Source organism: Natator depressus, chromosome 5 (assembly GCF_965152275.1).
Source record: "Natator depressus isolate rNatDep1 chromosome 5, rNatDep2.hap1, whole genome shotgun sequence".
Taxonomy (NCBI): Eukaryota; Metazoa; Chordata; order Testudines; family Cheloniidae; genus Natator; species Natator depressus.
This window is the reverse complement of record NC_134238.1, coordinates 130,794,290-130,816,743: the sequence shown is the minus strand read 5'-3', so window position 1 is coordinate 130,816,743 and position 22,454 is coordinate 130,794,290. Positions and strand designations below refer to the sequence as shown.

Sequence of the window (22,454 nt, the reverse complement as noted above, 5' to 3'; positions counted from 1 at the left end):
TAAGATTTTTAAATGCTAATACAGACTCTTCATAAATATTTGTTCCAGCACGAATATTAGTTCCTGGTTGTAGTTTTCATACTAAGGTTCAGCCATTCCTCCCCTGCCTGCTCCCAACACACCAACTGTGCCAGAGGCTGTGGGGAATAAGGCTATGTTGGTTCTACACCACTGAAGACTCCAGGCATTGGGGTAAATCCTCAGAGAGGGCCTGTGGCTGAATTCCACTCCCTTTGTACTACTTGAGCAGATCAGAAGGAAGGAAAGAATCTGCCCCAGAGTGTTGTTTGTGGCCCCTTGACCTTGAATTGCCCCCAAGCTGTAAAGGTTGGACATCACTGATTTAGGTAGCATGTATCCTAAAAAACTCCCACATTAAAACCAACTTATTGGGAGAACTTCCTCCAGGACTGGGGGAAAAGGACCTGCTTAATAGACCCAATATGGTATTTATAACCCAACACTAAAGACCAGAGTAGTACCCTGATTCTGAGAGAGGTTTCAGAAGTGTCTGGAAAGCAAGACACTACTTCATAAGTCTGTGTGTCAGACTTGCATGAACTGTGTCAGTCTAGCAGTGCATTAGTTACTAGCTGACTTCAAGCTCCTAACAAGTCACCAATGCAGAACTGGTGCCACAAAGCTGTGTGTCACCATGCTATGGGCTTCAGTAGTACAGGGAGTCTGAGGCTGCAGACCCCCTCCCCACACCTAACTATCTCCTAACACCACATCCCTTGTATCCTGAGTGCCTCTGATGTTTAGGTGTTTTAAGAAAAGATAAGTCTGAAGCATTAATGATGATTACTTGCATTACCGTAGCACCCAGGGGACCCAATATCTTAGTCAGATTTTAGAAACATAACGTTTCTAGGGATGCTTTGTGGGAGGCAGGCAGTTCTTTTTAAACCCTCCTCTACAGTTCACCCACTATTTTAACATCTCCTCAAGAACAGAGTGGCAACCTTCAAGATTGTTACAGCTCAGACGATACTGAGATTCCAACTTTGCCTTTTTTAGGGTTAACACAGTCCTGAATACAGCCCAGCTTTTTGGGAGAAGATAAATGCAGAACATGATAGATTAGAGTTCAACCATAAGAAGATTAAAGGGAAGAACAATAAGTGTGTATATATCTCGCATGTGTACACATGCATGTGTGTGGATATACATATCCACACTTTTTATAAACAAAGAGATAGTAAACACTTTTCATATTATTTTTCTCTTCTCCTTCACCATTATTTTCTATATAGTTGAAAGATGTGTCCAAAACCACAAACTTTTAAAAAACAGCATGAAGACAAACAGAGCATGTTCTATTCACTTATAAACGTATTCGGTGACTAGAAACACTTGGCCTTTGGCTGCAGTTCATTTTTGCTCTACATGTATTAACAGGTTGGCAAGACAACCTGTTGTGTCTTAATTGTATCTTTCTCTCAAATAATTTAGTAACTTGAAATATCAACTCCCTGTGCCAAATTCCTGAAATATTCTTTTAATACAACTAGCAAAGGTCACAATGCAAAGAGCTTCCTGTTGGTCTGCTTCAGATATGGAAAAGTCACTTAAGGCTCATGGGGGTCAGAGCCTCCACTGGTATTGGGGTAGCTCCACTGACTTCAATTGAGCTATGCCATTTTCACCAATTGAGTTTGACCAGATCTCTCCAGAAGAAGAAAACTGAAATTAGTATTCTGGTGGCAGGTATAAAGAGAAATATTCAACAACATACATCTTACTTTAGAAAGTACAGTGAAAAATATTGCTGTATTGCCTGTGTTTAAATAATTATACATTTCCAAATTCTTACCTTTGTGACCACTAGGAAGGTGGTGTAAAAGAACATAAGGTTGTGTCTTGCTATTGGTAGGTTCTGGGCATGTTGCAAGGTGAAGAGTACTGCACCTACCAGAGTCACTTTTACAGGGCTGGAAACCAAACAAAATAAAGACAAGTGTGTGGATTTTCTCTCCTCCCCCTCCTATGCTGATAGAATACCTCAGCATACAAAAATATAACTATAATATTTGCTTGGCTGAAAGTAAATGATAAAAAGCTTGTGGTAACAATACGGCAACATGTTCACAGGCTAATTACATGCTTTGTATACTTCTATCAGTTTTCAGTTTGCAAGCTTTCAATTTCTTAGATCTTTGTTCCTGAATTTAAAGACCACCACCCAATTTGTCTTCTCCATACTATTTAATTTATGCATCTGATATATCCCTTTATTAGTCACCTCTAAATTAAACTGTGCCAATATTTTCACTCAGTTTTCTTATGGAAGTTTTTGCCACACCTCTAATCATTTTGTGATATTTTCTTCCCCCTGAGGAATTTCAGCTTAATTTTACTGTAGTTACTATAACTTAGTGACCGGTTTCAGAGTAGCAGCCGTGTTAGTCTATATTCGCAAAAAAGAAAAGGAGGACTTGTGGCACCTTGGAGACTAACCAATTTGAGCATAAGCTTTCGTGAGCTACAGCTCACATCCGATGAAGTGAGCTGTAGCTCACGAAAGCTTATGCGCAAATAAATTTGTTAGTCTCCAAGGTGCCACAAGTCCTCCTTTTCTTTTTTGCTATTACTTAGTGATTCAACTTAAATTATTACTTCAGTCAACTCCTATGTGTTACTTGGGACTGAGTTAAGAATAAGCTCTCTCCTCATTGTGCTCTAGAACAAGCTGTTCTAAGAACCAATCATTCAAGGTGTCAAGAAACTGCTTGTCTAAATCTTAGACCGCTGTGACATTTGAGCACTTTATAGGAGGCTGATCAGGAAGCCAGTAGTATAACTCTACTTGTATAGTCTTATGATTTGGGATTCGTCAAGTTTCATTTCTTATCACACCTTTAATTAGATTCATGCATTTAGCTTTACAACCAAAGAAGAACATTTGAAAAAAATTGTCAAGGGAATTTTTAACCAAAATAATTTCAGGATGTGAGGACAGTGATCTGTGTCCAACACCTCTCTGTTCTGGCATCTTGCAGTCTCAGCTTTTACCCTTCATGAGACTGGATGCAATACCACAAGTAACATTTAAAACTCATTCTTCCTTCAGCTAGCACTTTTTTAAAGAAAGCGACTGCAGTGTTTTAAACTAGCAGAATTTACTTGTTTCACTGAGTTTGAAGTATTTAGGTGCAGCTGATACCATAAGCCTCACAATCCTTCCTTTTGGAAATAGTGCTGCTCATAATTTTTGTATTTCTCTTCTGTCATTCTTTATTACCCAGGACAGTTACATGAAACCAGCATCCCTAAATGTTTATCACATCAAAAGTCATAACGCTGGTTTTGAAATAATCATTTCCACAGAAACCAGCTGGGAAGTCACATGGGAGGGCAAAGTGGGCATTTTAAATCCCCTATGAGCTTATCTCCCTTTACAGCAGTAGTTTGTGGCCTGCCAGCCAGTTCAAATTCTCTCTCTTGCAGAAGCTAAACTGGGTGCTATGTAATACTCCCAATTTAGCTTCTGCGAGACAAAGAATTGAAACCTGAAACTCAAGTAGCATCTTCTATCTTGCAATGCACCAGAGACATGTGTTGATGTGTTTTAATGCTATATATTTAACAGATGGCTTGCATGTGTGTTCAGAAGAGTGCAACTGTTTTTTCTTTTTTAAAGTATTTAGCGTTGGTAGAATATATCCACTAGAATGACAGTCCTAAAGTCATCTACCTACCTTCAGACTGCGTACCAGCACATGCAGGAATGTAAGTTTCCACTCACATTACCCTGCCACAATGTACTTCATTCCTGCCTTGGATGAACCAGAGCTCTGGGAGAGGTGGTTCATTTTTCTTGCCCATTCAAATGATTGTCCTCTTTGCACAAGTTGCCAACACGTTTACCAATTAGTTCCAATTCTGTGGTAATTTTGTAGTGGAGACAATTATTCATGAGGAAATCATTTAGACTAACTCCTCGTTCCACATAAGCCAAGCCAGCCATCACATAGTAAAGATTTGGACCCACTTACTTTGAATTTATAAGCAGTCTACTAGCACCTGTTTTTAAACGCTGCACCACGAAAATTACTCACGTAGGTATTTGAATGCGGGAGCCGAACAAAGTTATTACAATTATTCCAGTTCTACTATGGTTTACGCAAACTTACTAGGACATCTTCAGAAGTTCATTGCTTTCAGGTTTCCAAACACCTCTCACCAACTGCTCAAAGTTAGAGATTAAGCCACCACCAGCTCCTGAAAATCCAATAAATTATAACAGGTCTCAATGGTATAGTCTCTTAGTGACTAAGGCCATGTCTACAATGGCAATTGAATGACAAAACTTGTGTCTTTCAGAGGCATTAAACACCCGCCCCTCCCCCGAAAGACAAAAGGTTTGCCGCGACAAGTACCAGTGCAAACAGCGTGCTGTCGGCAGGAGAGCTGACAAACGGCAGCTACACTGCCCGACGTTTAGTGGCACGGCTGTAGCAATACAGCCATGTCACTAAAAGCTGTGTAGTGTAGACAGGGTGGATAAAAATCCATGACTTAAAAAAATAAAATCTGATTTTTTTGATAAAATGCTTTTTGAGGAAAAAAGCAATCTAAAGATAGTTTTAATTAAGATACATTATAGCTCAAAGATATCTCATCATGGAATAGGGATTATAAATTCTAATTCTGTAGGATGAGACAGGTTTCAGAGTAGCAGCCGTGTTAGTCTGTATTCGCAAAAAGAAAAGGAGTACTTGTGGCACCTTAGAGACTAACCAATTTATTTGAGCATGAGCTTTCGTGAGCTACAGCTCACTTCATCGGATGCATACTGTGGATGAAGTGACCTGTAGCTCACGAAAGCTTATGCTCAAACAGTATGAGACAATATATTCACGTAATGTTTAAAAAAAGTTTTGTAAATGAGTTCCAATAGTTCATGGATTAAGGACCCAATCTTATGGGGGTCAAGGGGCTTCTATATAGCTTATTTAGGTTAATCTTTCTATCTACCCAATGGGACTCAGTGCTCAGTCTAGAAGATACCATCAGAGATGCTTAGTTTTGCGGTTCTCAAACTGTGGATTTGTGTCACCAGAGATAACATGCTTGTTAACAAAAATGTTTTTAAATAAAATAAAATAAATAAAGGTGAGAAAAAACAGACCACAGCCCTATTGTCCCTCTGCAAATTTGTGTACACAGAGTCAATCCCTTATCTCTCTGTAAAAGTGCAAAGTTTTAAAAAGTTCAATGAATAGAAGATTGTTAGGGGCAGAATAGATCTGGACAAGAAGTCTGGAGATAAATGTGAGAAGGGAGGGACAGACAGTAGAAACAAAAGTGAAACTGTTTGAGCAGCATATTCCAGAAGTCTTGAGGTCTTTCTGAGCGTAGCCTTCATTGATCTACCATACCAGTCTCTCACTAGAAGGGAAAACCTACAATGGCAGCAGGCCGTAAGAGAGACCCAGTTTGGGAATATTTTAATGAAGTTCCTCTACCTGTGGGTAAGACAGGCATGCGTGCAAAATGCAAACAGTGCAACGAAGAAATGCAAGGCCCAAATGAAACAACATCATGAGAAGTGTTCCTTCTCAGGAGGAAGCTGCATTGAAGATGATGAAAGGATCTGAACATGCAGGATCTTCAGGTTGGTAAACTTTTTTATTTCATACTTCTTTCTTAAGGACTGCCTGTCTTCCTTCTGGACTATTCTTGAATTCTCATGTTTGAGCAACAAATATAGTTGTTACTCTATGGTACTAGCATTTTAGATGCAGTTGTGATAAAAAAATAAATAGCTGAAATAGGCAGATCTTCCTTTTACAATTTCACCTTTAAAGTAGTGCTGAGTGTCAGTGAATGCAATGAGGAGTATTAAATGAGCAGTATGGTAATAATAATTAAACAACTGCATTGACTTATTTTGTTCAGGAGAATCCATCCTCAACGTACAGGATTCTGAAGACTATCCACCTTCAAGATCATCATCATCATTTTCTATAGTTTCAGAGTTATTTGCCAATGACAGTGTTTCAGTCACATCATGTATGTCACATAGCCACAGTATATCACCTGTAGCAAAAAGAAAAAAAACCTCCATCATCCAGAGAAAACCATAGATAAGTTTGTGATAAGAACCAGCAGATTACAAAAAGATGAAGAAATTGCCCGGTTTGTTTATGCAACAAACTCTCCTTTCCGTATGATTGAAAACCCATACTTCATTAACATGGTTCAGTCATTAAGACCAGGATACAGTCCACCCAACAGAGCAGATGTTGCAGGCACATTGCTGGATAAAGTGTATGAAAGAGAAATTGAGCAGTGTGCAAAAGGTCTAGAGTTAACCTGAGTCTTGATAGGTGGAGCAATGTCCACAATGATCCTGTTGCATGTGCTTGTGCGACAACAGAAGAAGGGAAGGTCTTTCTTCCAGAAACAATTGATACAACAGGAAATGCACACACAGTAGAATACTTACAGGAAGCAACAGTAAAAGCTATAACAAACTGAAAAAAAATTCAAATGTCTACAACGCAGCTTGGTCACGGACAATGCTGCAAATGTATCCAAGATGAGAAGAAATTATTTAAAAAAAGAGAGCGAAGAGAGTCCCAAGCTAACATACGGTCGCAGTGCTCATTTGATGCACCTCCCAGCCAAAGACTTCAGTGTTCCAGTAATAAAGGCTAATGGTGAAATTGCAAAATACTTCCGTAACAACTACTTTGCAGCAGCTGCTCTGAAAAAAGTGGGAGGAGCCAAGCCAACTCTCCCACAAGACGTGTGATGGAACTCAGTAGTGGACTGTTTTGAGCACTGTATCAAGAACTGGCCTAATCTGATGACAGTGTGTGAACAAAACTGTGAAAAAAATAGATGGCCCTGTCACAGCCAAAGATCTCAACACCAGGCTTAAGAGAAATGTTGAACACATGCTGAGAACCCTGAAGCCTATTTCTGTAGCCTTGAACAAAACGCACGGAAATAGCTGTTTTATTGCTGATGCTGCTGAAATTTGGAAGGAACTGAGTGAGATCTTAAAAAGAGAAATATGCAAAGACAGAGTTAAATTACAAGCTTTTAAAAAAACAAATGGGACAAGCACTATCTCCAGCTTATTTTCTTGCAAATATTCTCAATACTTGGTACCAAGGTCAAACCTTAACTGCTGAAGAAGAAGAGTTGGCTAGGACATGGACATCTAGCAATCATCCCTCCATAACGCCAACTATAATAAACTTCAGAGCTAAGGGTGAACCATTCAAGAAATATATGTTTGCTGACGATGTTTTAAAGAAAGTCACACCAGTGAACTGGTGGAAGTCACTTAAGCACTTGGATTCAGAGACTGTTGACGTGATAATCTCACTTTTAACAGCAGTAGCTTCTTCTGCCGGTGTAGAAAGAATATTTTCTTCCTTTGAACTAATTCATTCCAAATTGAGAAATGGTTTTGGACCTGAAAAAGCAAGAATGCTTGTTCTTCTTTTCCAGATTATGAACAAACAGGAAAATGGAGGTGAAGACGACTGAGTTAGCTGCAGAAGCCAATATTTTAAGTTTCTCATGGTGACCTGGCAGACAGTTGATTTAATTTTTTTTTTTAAATTCATTTAACTATTTTAGTTAAAACAATTTTCACAAAAACAAACCTGATTTTATAAAACTTTATATTATAAAAATGTTTTCTGTTGAAGAAAAACATCCAGAATACATAACGTTGTTGTTTTAGTTAAATAAAACAATTTAAATATCTGTCTGGTGATGTTCTCCTCCTAATACAGCATGGCAAGAAAATCCTCCAAATATTAACGATTAACCTGTTGAACTGGAGATCATTCACCTCCCAATGACTTCATAAAAATCTGCTTCAATTACCTTTGGTAAATGAAATAACCAAACAAATCCTTCATTTTCTGATATAGCTGTAAAACTAATCTGAAAAGTTTTCAAAATAAATCACTTTAAAAATGTATCGTGTGTAGCTTCTAAAAATGAAACCTACACCCATCTCTGAGTTGTGAAGACTATATATTAAGGTTATAACAACTAATAAGAGTGCACTTTTATGTAGAAATCCATGATGAAATCGAGTCTTCCTGACTAGTGATTTAAATCAAATCCACCCTGAGTGTAGACAAGCCCTCACAGTTCAGTGTGCTCCTCCTATGGCTCTGCAAACTCCCTTTATTTAATGGGGGCAGGATCTGACTCTTAAAGTACAGATTTGAACATAGTCTAAAACTTTCAGTAGTGATTAGTGACACGGGTGACCTTGACACCTTAAAGAGACCTGATTGCCAAGCAGCCACCATCTGAAAATCAGGCCCCGTTAAGGTGCCTGAAGTTGAGTACACAAAGCTTAGACACCGAAGTCATTTGTCACTTGACAATTTAGACACTATTCTTGTCTAACAGGAAACAAAGATTCAGTGTGGGAGAGGGTGCAGGGAGGAGGGTTTGAGGTTTATAAAAACTGGAGAACCTTTTTGGAATGGAGAAGCCTATTCAGGAAGGGTGGACTCCACCCAAACTAAAACAGAACCAGATTGCTGGCTTGTAAAATTAAAAATGTTGTTGAGGAGGTTTTGAACTAAGGACTGGGGACAGCTGACAGGTGTGGAGGAGCATGCAGCTCAGACGGAACCATCCTGTAGGGAGGCTCTAGTCACAGGGATTCTCTATCCCAGTAAAGACTAGAGGACAGAAGTTGACAAAGCACAGGTAGGAATTGAAAAGAAGCAGTCAATTGAGACAGTCCCATTCAATTACATCACATAATGGCAGACAATTAAAAAATGACAAATTTTATAAGTACTCTTATACAAATGCTAAGATGGGTGACCTTGAGTACCTGGTATTAAATGAGGATATTGATATAATAGGCATCACAGAAACTTGGTGAAATGAGGATAATCAATGGGACACAGTAATACCAGGGTGCAAAATATATAGGAATGAAAATGTAGGCTATGCAGGTGGGGGAGTGGCACTGTATGTGAAAGCAAGCACAGAATCAAATATACTAAAAATCTTAAAGCAAAGAGTACCATAGAATCTCTATAGATACAAATTTCATGCTTTAACAACAGTAGGAATATATTACTGACTATCTGCTCAGGAAAGCGATAGTGACTGTGAAATGCTCAGAGCGATTAGAGAGGCTACAAGAATACACAACTCAGTAATAATGGGAGATCTCAACTATATCTATACTGACTGAATACATGTCACCTCAAGATGGGATGCTGAGATCAAGTTTGTAGACCCCATTAATGACTGCTTCTTGGAGCAGCTAGTCCTGAAACCCACAAGGGGAGAGACAATTCTTTATTTAGTCCTAAGTGAAGCACACAATCTGATCCAAGAGGTGAATATAGCTGAACCATTCAATAATAGCAACCATAATATATTCAAATTTAACATCCTGTGGGAGGGAAAAATATCAAAGAAGCCCACTACAGTAGCATTTAACTTCAAGGGAAAGAGGAACTACACAAAAATGAGGAAGCTAGTTACACAGAAATTAAAAGGTACATTCGCAAGAGCAAAATGCCTGCAAGCTGCATGGAAACTTGTTCAAGACACTATAATAGAGGCTCAAATTAAATGTATACCCCTAATTAAAAAAAATAGTAAGGTGACCAAAAAAGTGCCACTATGGCTAAACAGATTAAAAGAGATTAGAGGCAAAAAGGCATCCTTTAAAAATTTGAAGTCAAATCCTACTGAGGAAAATAGAAATGAGCATAAACTCTGGCAAATCAAGTGTGGAAGTATAATTGGGCAGACCAAAAAAGATTTTGAAGAGCTACTAGCAAAAGATAAAATATTTTTTGTTGTTAGTTTTTTTTAAGTACGATCAGAAGCAAGTCTGCCAAACAATCAATCAATCAGTGAAGCCACTGGACGATCGAGGTGCTAAAGGAAGACAAGGCCATGAATTCTTTGCATTGGTCTTCACTGCAGAGGATGTGTGGGAGAGTCCCACTCCTGAGCTCTTCTTTGTAGGTGACCAATCTGAGGAACTGTCCCAGATTGAGGTATCTATAGAACTGGTTTTGGACCAAACTGAAAAATTAAACAGTAATAAGTCACCAGGACCAGATGGTATTCTGAAGGAACTCAAATATGAAATTGCAGAGCTACTAACTGTGGTATAAAGAAAAGCAGGACTTGTGGCACCTTAGAGACTAACAAATTTGAGCATAAGCTCTCGAAAGCTTAGGATCTGTGTTCGCACGCACGTGTGCACAGCTTAGAGGGAACAGTGCTCCAGAGACAATCCTGGCAATTACAGGCCTAACTTCAGTACCAGGCAAACTGGTTGAAACCATAGTAAAGAACAGAATTACCAGACACATAGATGAACATAATTTGTTAGGGAAGAGCCAACATGGCTTTTGTAAAGGGAAATCATGCCTCACTACTCTATTAGAAGTTTTGAAAGGGTCAAACAAACATGTGGACAAGGGGGATCCAGTGGGTACTGGACTTTCAGAAAGTCTTTGACAAGGCCCCTCCAAAGGCTTTTAAGCAAAGTAAGCAGTCATGGGATAAGAGGGAAGGTCCTGTCATGGATCGGTAACTGGTTAAAGACAGGAAACAAAGGGAAGAAATAAATGGTTAGTTTTCAGAATGGAGAGAGGTAAATAGTGGGATCCCCCAGGAGTCTGTATTGGGCCCAGTGCTGTTCAAAGTATTCACAAATGATCTGGAAAAAGGGGTAAACAGGGAGGTGGTAAAATTTGCAGTTGATACAAAATTACTCTGATAATTAAGCCCAAAGCAGACTACAAATAGTTACAAAAGGTTCTTACAAAACTGGGTGACTGGGCAACAAAATGGCAGATGAAATTCAGTGTTGATAAATGCAAAGTAATGCACATTGGAAAACATAATCCCAACTATGCATACAAAATGATAGGGTCTAAATTAGCTGTTACCACTCAAGGAAGAGATCCTGGAGTCTTCGTAGATAGTTCTTTGAAAACATCTGCTCAATGTGCAGCGACACTCAAAAAAGCTAACGGAATGTTAGGAACCATTAGGAAAGGGATAGAGAAGACGACAAAAAGTGTAACACTATATAAATCCATGATATGCTACACCTTGAATACTGTGTGCAGTTCTAGTCACCCCATCTCAAAAAAAGATATATTTGAATTGGAATAGGTACAGAGAATGGCAACAAAAATTATTAAGGGTATGGAACAACTTCCATATGAGGAGAGATTAATAAGACTGGGACTTTTCAGCATGGAAAAGAGATGATTAAGGATGGATATGACCGAGGTCTATAAAACCGTGACTGGTGCAGAGAAAGTGAATAAGGAAGTGTTATTTACCCCTTCACATAGAACAAGAACCCGGGGTCACCCAATGAAATTAATAGGCAGCAGGTTTAAAACAAACAAAAGGAAGTTCTACATCACACAATGCAGACTCAAGCTATGGAACTTGCTGCCAGGGGATATTGTGAAGGCCAAAACTGTAACTGGGTTCAAAAAAGAATTAGGTAAGTTCACTGAGGATAGGTCCATCTATGGATATTAGGCAAAATGGTCAGGGGTGAAACCCCATGCTCTGCATGTTTTAAGCCTCTAACTGCCAGACACTGGGAGTGGAAAATAGGGGATGGAGCAGTCACTAATTGCCCTGGTCTGTTCATTGCCTCTGAAGCATCTGACATTGGCCACTGTCAGAAGACAGGACACTGGGCTAGAAGGACGACTGGTCTGACCCATTATGGCCATTCTTATGAGAAACCATTTTCTTCCAGGATCGTAGATGGCAATTTATATATAGGCATACACATATGGGGGAGAGAGCAAGCGCGCGTCCACACATCCCAAAATAAAATCTAGAAGACTTCCATTATAGGGAAAACAATCAAAGATTACTAGAAGTATGTGTGTGAGAGTGTAGAGGAAATAAGGCATAAGAAGAATGTGGCACTCTCTGTTCAGTAAATTCTATAAGAAACCCAACACAAGTTAGAATTACTTTTGTTAACGTGTCTGTGGGCTCCCAAGCAGAGTGGAAATAAACTATAATGCAGAGCTAAAAAAGTAAAGCCAGAGTTGAGCCAGTGGTGTCTACTGTAGTGGGATATAAAGTACAAAAGTAAAGCAAACACTGCTGCTCTGAAGTGTACAATACATTTTTAGATATAATATGTTGCTTATTTAATTTAGGAGACCACTCGATTAGATGAGATTGAACACACTAGAGGAATTTTATCTGATTAAAGTATTGGGACATACAAAAAAATTAGAAAAGTAACAATCCTGCTATATAGAACCGCAACTTCTGTAAGAACAGTTCCATTGGAAAGTTAATGATTATAAGGATCAAGTTATATAGTAGCCTTGTTGATTCCTTTTGTCATCAACCACCAAATCCTAAAGATACTTACATGAGTACAGGCATCTTTCTTCCTAAGGGCTAGACACGGTTCCCTCCAAAGCCAGTCAATGCCATCCCTCATCTAACCAGAGAAATTGCTGCACAGACACGCAGACTTTCCCTCCTCGAGGGATAACAGTCTGAATTTAAGGCTACCACTCCCACACAGTAGATCATGGTGTTATTGCTAAGACCACATGGTTCACAATTTAAATACCACTTTAAAACTTCACAATTCATCAGAGTAAGAGATTTTACACATTACCTCTGGCCCAGCCAACAGCTACCATGATAAGCCAGGCATTTTTGTAGTGGCTGTTTGCATGTGCAATTCCAGCTGTTACTTTCCAAGTCCTCGTCACTTCTTTCATTCCTGCAACCATCAGTCGAAGAGGCAGAAAGGAAAAGCATCGGTAGACTATGTCAAGCGGACAAAAAAATACAAGATACCTGAAATTTAGAAGAAAATTTCTATTTAAAAATCTCTTGGCAACAAAGTTACACTCCTAAAACATCTTTTAAAAATAAATTTTGGAGTATCACTAAGAGTTCTTTAATATTATCCCTATACTCCATATATCTTTTAGTGCTTTAGGTCCAAACTGAAAATTAGAATATTCCCTTTTTAGAATTTACCTCATTAAATCTCTTTCTGGGTATTTATACTGCACCCATCACCTGATATTTGAGCATCTAAAATAAGGTCATTACACAAAATATATATTCCCAAACATCAGACATTGTTTATCAAGGCTTCCTTAAAGTACAAGGAAACAAATTGAACCCATTCTTGGAATGGAACACATTTCTTTAAGCTTATAGATCACCAAGATTCCTCTCTCAAGTTGCTATCCAGCTTGAATGTTGGTTTATTGTTTAAAAAAAGTAAACTTTGTATAAACGTTTGAGCTTCTTTGGATTGTTAAAATAGTATTGGAGCAGAATGGGAATTCACTTATATCTGGACACAGGGCTCTCATACTGCCAGTGACACAAAATTATATAACTTTAGCAAGACTGCCATCCCTTGTTAAAGTCAATGCCAGTTGTGATTTAAAGCTATTTTCAAATACATTTCACTTCTTACAGTGAGCAGTGCTTTTAACTTTTTGGACTTTCAGATTATGGGGCTAAGCAAACTGGTGTAGTTTTCTTTAAAAGAAGAATGCTGGTATGCAGTGTTCCAAATTTAAGGACTCTACAGCCATGAGCTCCAATTTATCCAAAATGGGCTCTTTCACCCCACTTGCCATTGCCACCCCAAGCGGACTGGACTTCAAGATGGTCCTTTGTAGTCTCATGTTTTAACAATTCAAGGACACTCATGTTCAAACAATTTACTTTTTATAACAATACCAAAATTGTAACAAAAATCTTATATCTTTTACTTTCGTAGCCTTTTCATTTTTAGATTATACTACCTTTTTTATTTAACTGGGTTTGATTCACAGTCATAGGTCCAGTGCCTTAAACTGAGTGCACTATTGTTGTGGACTGTATACTTAAATCAGTCTTTACAGTTTCATTGCTGCCCAAGATGGGGAATCATGTACTGGATGTGAACTGCAGACCCTTAGCCCAGCCCTAGCCCCTTGGAAATCAGTACAGCTGCTCCAACACAATAGGACAAGAAACAGTTGGTGTGTGGAACTCTGTTTTGTCCCTACTCAGTTCTTCTGGGGAGCGAGTCTTTTGGCTAGGCCTTGAAAGGAGTAAGCACCCTCCTTGCAAAGCCTAAGATCTATCACGTCTTCCTATTTCTTGAGACTTATGAAATAGGACTCCAGTACCATTGCCTGTGACTATTCTGAAGACAAAATGCCACATGAAAGCTGTGCTCGGTACTTGCTGGCAGAGGAGTGGATCTAGGTCTTTGCAGGAATTAAACCCATGTCCTTGAAATCCCAAGAGGGAGAAGAGGAATAAAAGGGAGGAAACAGTGATGGGGAAGTTGAAACTGTTGAGGCACATATTCAAAAAATCTGGATCTGCCCCCTATAGTTTTGAATGCCTTCCTCCAGTGCAAGAGTAGAAGCCCTTTCCCAAACAGAATTGAAGTTCTGGATTCAATAATTATGACTGTGACTGTATGCAATCACTGAATATATCTGAATAGCAACATAGGATTGAGGATACTTTAGCATAATCTAAACCTTTAAAAATGAGACGTGAAAGGACTGAGTAAAATAATTTGTATGATTTCATCTGCACAATAACCCATTTCTTATGTGCAACAGATGTCAAGTTGCACTACTGCGTGATTACTGTTCAAATAAGAGCACATCCGCATCCACTTTTTTCTTTTGCACTGACTAGTGATCTGTTTCCCCCCCATCTTATATATGAAAGCAATTATTGAACTTAATTGTTCCATGGTATATAAGAAAGATTGATCATGCATCAGTGCATGACAGTGTGGATGCAGATTGTATGTGCAAAAAGAAAGGGAGGACTTGTGGCACCTTAGAGACGAACAAATTTATTTGAGCATAAGCTTTTGTGAGCTACAGCTCACTTCATCAGATGCATTCAGTGGAAAATACAGTGGGGAGATTTTATATACACAGAGAGCATGAAACAATGGGTGTTACCATACACGCTGTAACGAGAGTGATCAGGTAAGGTGAGCTATTACCAGCAGAGGGGGAAGAGAGAGAGGAAAAAAAACCTTTTGTAGTGATAATTAAGGTGGGCCATTTCCAGTTGACGAGAGCGTGTGAGGAACGGGGGAAGTTGAAGAACTGCAACTTTTAGGTCTGTAATCGAGTGACCAGAGAGACTGAAGAGTTCTCCGACTGGTTTTTGAATGTTATAATTCCTGACGTCTGATCATCATCAAGGATCTACAACCTATCCTGAAGGACGACCCATCACTCTCACAGATCTTGGGAGACAGGCCAGTCCTTGCCTACAGACAGCCCCCCAACCTGAAGCAAATACTCACCAGCAACCACACACCACACAACAAAAATACTAACTCAGGAACCTATCCTTGCAACAAAGCCCGTTGTCCCCTGAATAGATATGTGGACACAGTTGGCATCATCATAGGGCCTAATCACATCAGCCACACTATCAGAGGCTTGTTCACCCGCATATCTACCAATGTGATACATGCCATCATGTGCCAGCAATGCCCCTCTGCCATGTACATTGGCCAAACTGAACAGTTTCTACGTAAAAGACTAAATGGACACAAATCAGATGTCAAGAATTATAGCATTCAAAAATCAGTCGGAGAACACTTCAATCTCTCTGCTCACTCGATTACAGACCTAAAAGTGGCAATTCTTCAACAAAAACAACTTCAGAAACAGACTCCAAAGAGAGACTGCTGAACTGGAACTAATTTGCAAACTGGACACCATTGACTTAGGCTTGAATAAAGACTGGGAGTGGATGTGTCATTACACAAAGTAAAACTATTTCCCCATGTTTATTCCCCCCCCGGCCCACTGTTCCTCACACGTTCTTGTCAACTGCTGGAAATGGCCCACCTTGATTATCACTACAAAAAAGTTTTGGGTTTTTTCCCCTCACACCCTCTTCCCCCTGCTGGTAATAGCTCACCTTACCTGATCACTCTCGCTACAGTGTGTATGGTAACACCCATTGTTTCATGCTCTCTGTGTATATAAAATCTCCCCACTGTATTTTCCACTGAATGCATCTGATGAAGTGAGCTGTAGCTCACGAAAGCTTATGCTCAAATAAATTTGTTCATCTCTAAGGTGTCACAAGTACTCCTTTTCTTTTTGCAGATACAGACTAACACGGCTGTTACTCTGAAACCTGGCAGATTGTATGGTGCAACTGCTATTTACAATAGCCAATTAAATCTCTGTATATTGAATGTATAAACTCTGGCCATTGGTAAATTGTAGTCACATATTGGGGGTAAGAGTTCGATCCAGTACTAAGGCTTTTTTTAACCTGAAGCGTTCTGCAAAAGGCTGCAACTCTGCATTCCACTATGGTCAGTCATGCAAAATAAAAACCACCACTGAACTGAAATACTGAAGTTAAGAATGTTAAATGGTCAGTGAACAACTGAAAATCAAGGAGTTCTGCTCAGATTAGTCTTCAGTTTCACAAAATGGTTATCTTTTTAAAATCAAATTAATAATTCAGTGACACTTGATCTGCACGTACGTGCGTATGTTTAAGAATTTGTTAATGAATAAGCCAAGCACTACCTATTGCAAGTGTTATAGGTATTTTTAATCCATTTTATAAAAATTCATGGTTTCCTCCATCCAGCCCAAGGGAACATTTTAATATTTTGTTTCACTATGCAATTTGTAAGTGATCAGTGTAATAATTACAAACTACATATGCAAAGTATTTGTGGCTGAATATTGAATTGCTAACATTTACTTTCACAGCATTCTCCCATGCTAGTGGTTCCTTCATATAAATACTACTGTAGAGTGACAGTATCTACACTGGACAAAATTAATTCTTTTGTAAGCAGGTGTTGCAGTAAATGGAATTTCACCTCCCTACTCCAAGGGATTAATTTGCCTTAATATTTTTGTACTACTCAGCCTGCTTAATAACTAACTTATTAATGGAAGTTATTAAAAAGCCCATAAATTGTGGGGAAATCTAAATGGATTTTACCAGTTTTAGGTGTTTCGTGTTCGTGCTGTAATTATGAAGCATAGTATTTACATTTTCAATATCAAAAACAGAATAAAATAGTTTATTGAAAAACTAGACTGTGCATAGCACTCTGTGGAACAATGGCAGAATCATCCACAGTTCTCTACTTCTTGTTATTTTCTACTATCCTCCAAACACTACTATTTTATGCAACTACCAACAGCTACCAGTAGATGTTGCTATGTCACATAATGTTTTAAAATGTTATTGATCCTGAATTACCAGATAGAGAAAAGAAAGTGTCACATTACCAGTTTATATATTAAGGTATGAATTCTGCTTTATTTTACTTTAAGACCAAATAGGAATCATATAATAAGTCAATGTAAAGTTCTAGTAGTGAGCAAGAATGACAGGTTTTTTACATAACTAATAGTTCTAAAGGTTTCATAATGTTTGTACTGGGTCATGAGCAATACACACCATTTTCACTTAAGTCTGATTTAACAGTACATTTGGTTTATATACTGTTGTCTTTGCTCTTTCACATCTTTTGGTGCATTGTCAACATAAAAAAAGTCATTTGTGAAAAAGGTATACCTATTCTAGTTAGATGTAACACTCAAGATTACAGAATATACATTTATCTATTTCTTTCCAGTTTGCATACCATTTTACTGTTTTCCCTGGATGCAGCCAAACAGGAATCTGTCCTTTATGCATCTCATTCGGCAAGAGTACGAATTTTTTAAAACAAAAATGTGATTTTATAACAGGCTGCAATTATAAAGCCAGTAGGAGGACTGAGGGGAGACCTAGTACCCGATACCGTTTAGTCTTTTATAATTGACTAGATTTCAAGGAGACTGTGTCCTTAAAGAAATCAAATAGTTAACTTTCTTGTAACCAGTTTCTAAAAGTAAATTCTAAGTAGGGATTTGAGAGTTTGAAGTTTTGTTCAGAAAATATATTTTAAAGGAAATTAAACTACAGTATATACTCATTCATTAGCCCATTCGTTTATAAGCCAACCCCCCAAGATGGATAGGTAAAAATAGTAAAAACTTGTATGACCCTTTCATAAGCCGACCCTATATTTCAGGGGCTGGCAAACTGACTCCTGGCCCATTAGGGTAAACCGCTAGCGGGCCTGGATGTTGCCACTTCCTGCAGCTCCCATTGGCTGGGAACAGCGAACCGCAGCCAAAGGGAGCTGAGGGGCTCCATGCCTGCACACACTCCAGGTAAACAAAACGACAATGTATTAGATATTCAATTCAATGATTCCACAGAGTTTAAAATCATCAAATTTTGGTGTAAACCCGTTTAAGCCGACCCCTGCTCTTTAATGCATCACTTTACCAAAAATATTTGGCTTATGAACGAGTATATACGGTAACAACTGTTACAAGACTACATTCAGAAAGTAGTTTTCATCTCTTCCACCTAAGTATGTCAATGAACAAACTCATTTCATTTAACAAAACGAGCATAAAATAGAATCATAGGACTGGAAGAGACCTCAAGAGGTCTAGTCCAGTTCCCTGCACTCATGGCAGGACTAAGTATTATCTAGACTATCACTGACAGGTGTTTGCCTAACCTGCTCTTAAAAATCTCCAAGGATGGTGTCATAAAGGGAAGGGTAAACACCTTTAAAATCCCTCCTGGACAGAGGAAAAACCCTTTCACCTGTAATGGGTTAACAAGCTAGGATAACCTCACTGGCACCTGACCAAAATGACCAATGAGGAGACAAGATACTTTCAAAAGCTGGGGGGAGGGAGAAACAAAGCCTCTCTCTCTGTGATGCTTTTGCCGGGGACAGAACAGGAATGGAGTCTTAGAACTTAGTAAGTAATCTAGCTAGATATGCGGTAGATTCTGATTCCTTTAAATGGCTGAGAAAATAAGCTGTGCTGAATGGGATGTAGACTCCTGTTTTTGTGTCTTTTTGTAACTTAAGGTTTTGCCTAGAGGGATTCTCTATGTTTTGAATCTGATTACCCTGTAAGGTATTTACCATCCTGATTTTACAGAGGTGATTCTTTTTTACTTTTTCTTCTATTGAAATTCTTCTTTTAAGAATCTGATTGCTTTTTCATTGTTCTTAAGATCCAAGGGTTTGAGTCTGTGTTCATGTATGCAAATTGGTGAGGATTTTTATCAAGCCTTCCCCAGGAAAGAGGGTGCAAGGGTTGGGAGGATTTTCAGGGGAAAGACATTTCCAAACGGACTCTTTCCCAGTAATATACCGGTTAGACATTTGGTGGTGGCAGCGATAAAGTACAAGGGCAAAAGGTAAAATAGTTTGTACCTTGGGGAAGTTTTAACCTAAGCTTGTAAAAGTAAGCTTAGGAGGTTTTCATGCACGTCCCCACATCTGTACCCTAGAGTTCAGGGTGGGGAAGGAACCTTGACAGATGGAGATTCCACAACCTCCCTAGGCAATCTATTTCACTGCTTAACTACCCTGACAGTTAGGAAGTTTTTCCTAATGTCCAACCTAAACTGCCCTTGCTTCAATTTAAGTCCATTGCTTCTTGTCCTATCCTCAGAGGTTAAGGAGAACAATTTATCTCCCTCGTCCTTGTAACAACCTTTTATGGACTTGAAAACTTATGTCCCCTCTCAGTCTTCTCTTCTCCAGACTAAACAAACCCAATGTTTTCAATCTTCCCTCATATATCATGTTTTCTAGACCTTTAATCATTTTTGTTGCTCTTCTCTGGACTTCCTCCAATTTGTCCACATCTTTCCTGAAATGTGGTGCCCAGAACTGGACACAATACTCCAGCTGAGGCCTAATCAGCAAGGAGTAGAGTAGAAGAATTACTTCTCATGTCTTGCTTACAACACTCCTGCTAATACATCCCAGAATGATGTTAGCTTTTTTTTTTTTGGGGGGGGGGGGCCCCCAACAGTGTTCACCGTTGACTAATATTTAGCTTGTGGTCCGCTATGACCCCCAGATCCCTTTCTGCAATACTCCTTCTTAAGCAGTTATTTCCCATTTTGTATGTGTGCAACTGATTGTTCCTTCCTAAGTGGAGTTCTTTGCAACTGTCCTTATTGAATTTCATCCTATTTCCTTCATATCACTTCTCCTGTTTGTCCAGATCACTTTGAATTATAATCCTATTTGCCAAAGCACTTATAACCCTTCCCAGCTTGGTGTCATCCACAAAACTTTGTAAGTGTTCTCTCTATGCTATTATTGAAATCATTGAAGAAGATATTGAACAGAACCGGACCCAGAACTGGTCCCTGTGGGACCTCACTTGATATGCCCTTCCAGCTTGACTGTGAACCTCTGATAACTACTCTCTGTGAATGGTTTTCCAACCAGTTATGCACCCACCTTATAGTAATTTCGCCTCGGTTGTATTTCCCTAGTTTGTTTATGCGAAGGTCATGTGAGACAGTATCTAAAGACTTACTAAAGTCAAGATATCACAAATACCACTTCCCCTCATCCACAAAGCTTGTTATCCTGTAAAAGAAAACTATTAGGTTGGTTTGCCATAATTTGTTCTTGACAAATCCATGCTGTCTGTTACTTATCACTCTATTATCTTCTAGCTGTCTGCAAAGTGATTGCTTAATTATTTACTCCATTATCTTTCCGGGTAAAGAAGTTCATCTGACTGGTCTGTAATTCCTCAGGTTGTCCTTATTTCCTGTATTTGCCCTTTTCCAGTCCTCTGGAATCTCTCCTGTCTTCCGTAACTTTTCAAAGATAATCGCTAATGGCTCAAATATCTCCTCAGTCAGCTCCTTGAGTATTCTAGGATGTATTTCATCAGGCTCTGGTGACTTGAAGACATCTAACTTGTCTAAGTAATTTTTAACTTGTTCTTTCCCTATTTTAGCCTCTGATGATACCTCATTTTCACTGGCATTCACAATGTTAGACGTCCAATCGCTAACCAACCTTTTTGGTGAAAAAAAAAACAAAAAAAACAAAAATGTCATTTAGCACTTCCGCCATTTCCACATTTTCTGTTTCCCTTCTCATTGAGTAATGGGCCTGCTCTGTCCTTGGTTTTCATCTTACTTTTAATGTATTGTACAATGATTTCTTGTTATCCTTTATGTCTCTAGCTAGTTTAATCTCATTTTGTGCCTTGGCCTTTCTAATTTTGTCCCTACATACTTGCATTATTTGTTTTTATTCTGATTTTGTAATTTGACCTTGTTTCCACTTTTTGTAGGACTCTTTTTGAGTTTCAGATCATTGAAGATCTCCTGGTTAAGCCAGGGTGGTCTCTTGCCAGACTTCCTGTCTTTCCTACGCAGTGAGACATTGCTAAGGGCACAAGAGCAAACTCTCTCTCTGAAAAGGGCCAACTCTCTCAAAACTGTTTTCCCCTTGAACTTGCTTCCCATGCAATCTTAACTACCAACTCCCTGAGTTTGCAAAAGTCTGCCTTCTTGAAATCCATTATATTTATTGTGCTGTTTTCCCTCCTACCATTCCTTAGAATCATGAAGTCTACCATTTCATAATTTGCTAAACTGCCTTCCACTTTCAAATTCTCAACCAGTTCCTCCCTATTTGTCAAAATCAAATCTAGAACAATCTCTCCCCTTGTTGCTTTCTCCATCATCTTCTGAAATAAAAAGTTACCTCCAATACATTCCAAGAACTTGGACAATCTGTGCCCCGCTGTATTATGTTCCCAACAGATATCTGGGTAGTTGAAGTCCCCCATCACCACCAAGTCCTGTGCTTTGGATGATTTTGTTAGTTGTTTTTAACCTCATTCATTCACAAGTAGGTATATGGGACAAAGTTTCACTACATCATATGGTAATTAAAGAAAGCCAAGGATAAACAAAACAAAAAAGTCTCAGAAGCCAACACAAACCCCATTAAATTGATTCCAAGGGTCATCTGGCTCTTTGGTTGTGAAGTAGCCAGACCATGTTAATTAAATCAGACTCTAAATAGTCACAAGTTTTTCAAGTTCTCCAGAAAATAGGATTAGGATTTAAATTTTTGCTGTCCAGTAGCAGTTTATCATTTCCATATACAAATACTGTGCTTTCCAAGTTTTGTTTAAAAAAAAAATACATTTAGAAAGTGCACTTTTCTTAAAGGTTTCAGAGGGGTAGCCATGTTAGTCTGTATCAGCAAAAACTAGGAGTCCTTGTGGCACCTTGAAGACTAAAAATGTATTTGGGCGTAAGCTTTCATGGGCTAAAACCCACTTCATCAGATGCATGGAGTGAAAAATACAGTAAGCAGAATATAAATTATAGCACATGAAAAGATGGGAGTTGCCTTACCAATTGGGGGGGGGGGTCAGTGCCATTTAAAGTAACTAGTGCCATTTTATAATTTGTGAAAGGTTCCAATCCATTTCTTGTTCCAAAGTTTAAATGAAACTTGCATTAGACCCCCAGAAGATTAAGTGTATTTTGCTGATGATTGTCTGCAATGTCAACTACACCTCTACCCA

The 22,454-nt window shown here is 38.8% G+C and overlaps 1 protein-coding gene across 2 annotated transcripts in view; it reads right to left on the bottom strand.

Annotated features, from left to right (window-relative positions):
* Positions 1 to 22,454, bottom strand: part of TMEM38B (transmembrane protein 38B) — a 52,714-nt gene that overhangs the window by 5,358 nt on the left and 24,902 nt on the right. For both annotated transcript variants that reach the window (XM_074953672.1, XM_074953671.1), the window contains exons 3-5: positions 12,650 to 12,834; positions 4,137 to 4,224; positions 1,817 to 1,934 (exon numbers count right to left, since the gene is read on the bottom strand). In XM_074953672.1, coding sequence (XP_074809773.1) covers positions 1,817 to 1,934; positions 4,137 to 4,224; positions 12,650 to 12,834 — 391 coding nt within the window. The remainder of the gene's footprint in view (positions 1 to 1,816; positions 1,935 to 4,136; positions 4,225 to 12,649; positions 12,835 to 22,454) is intronic.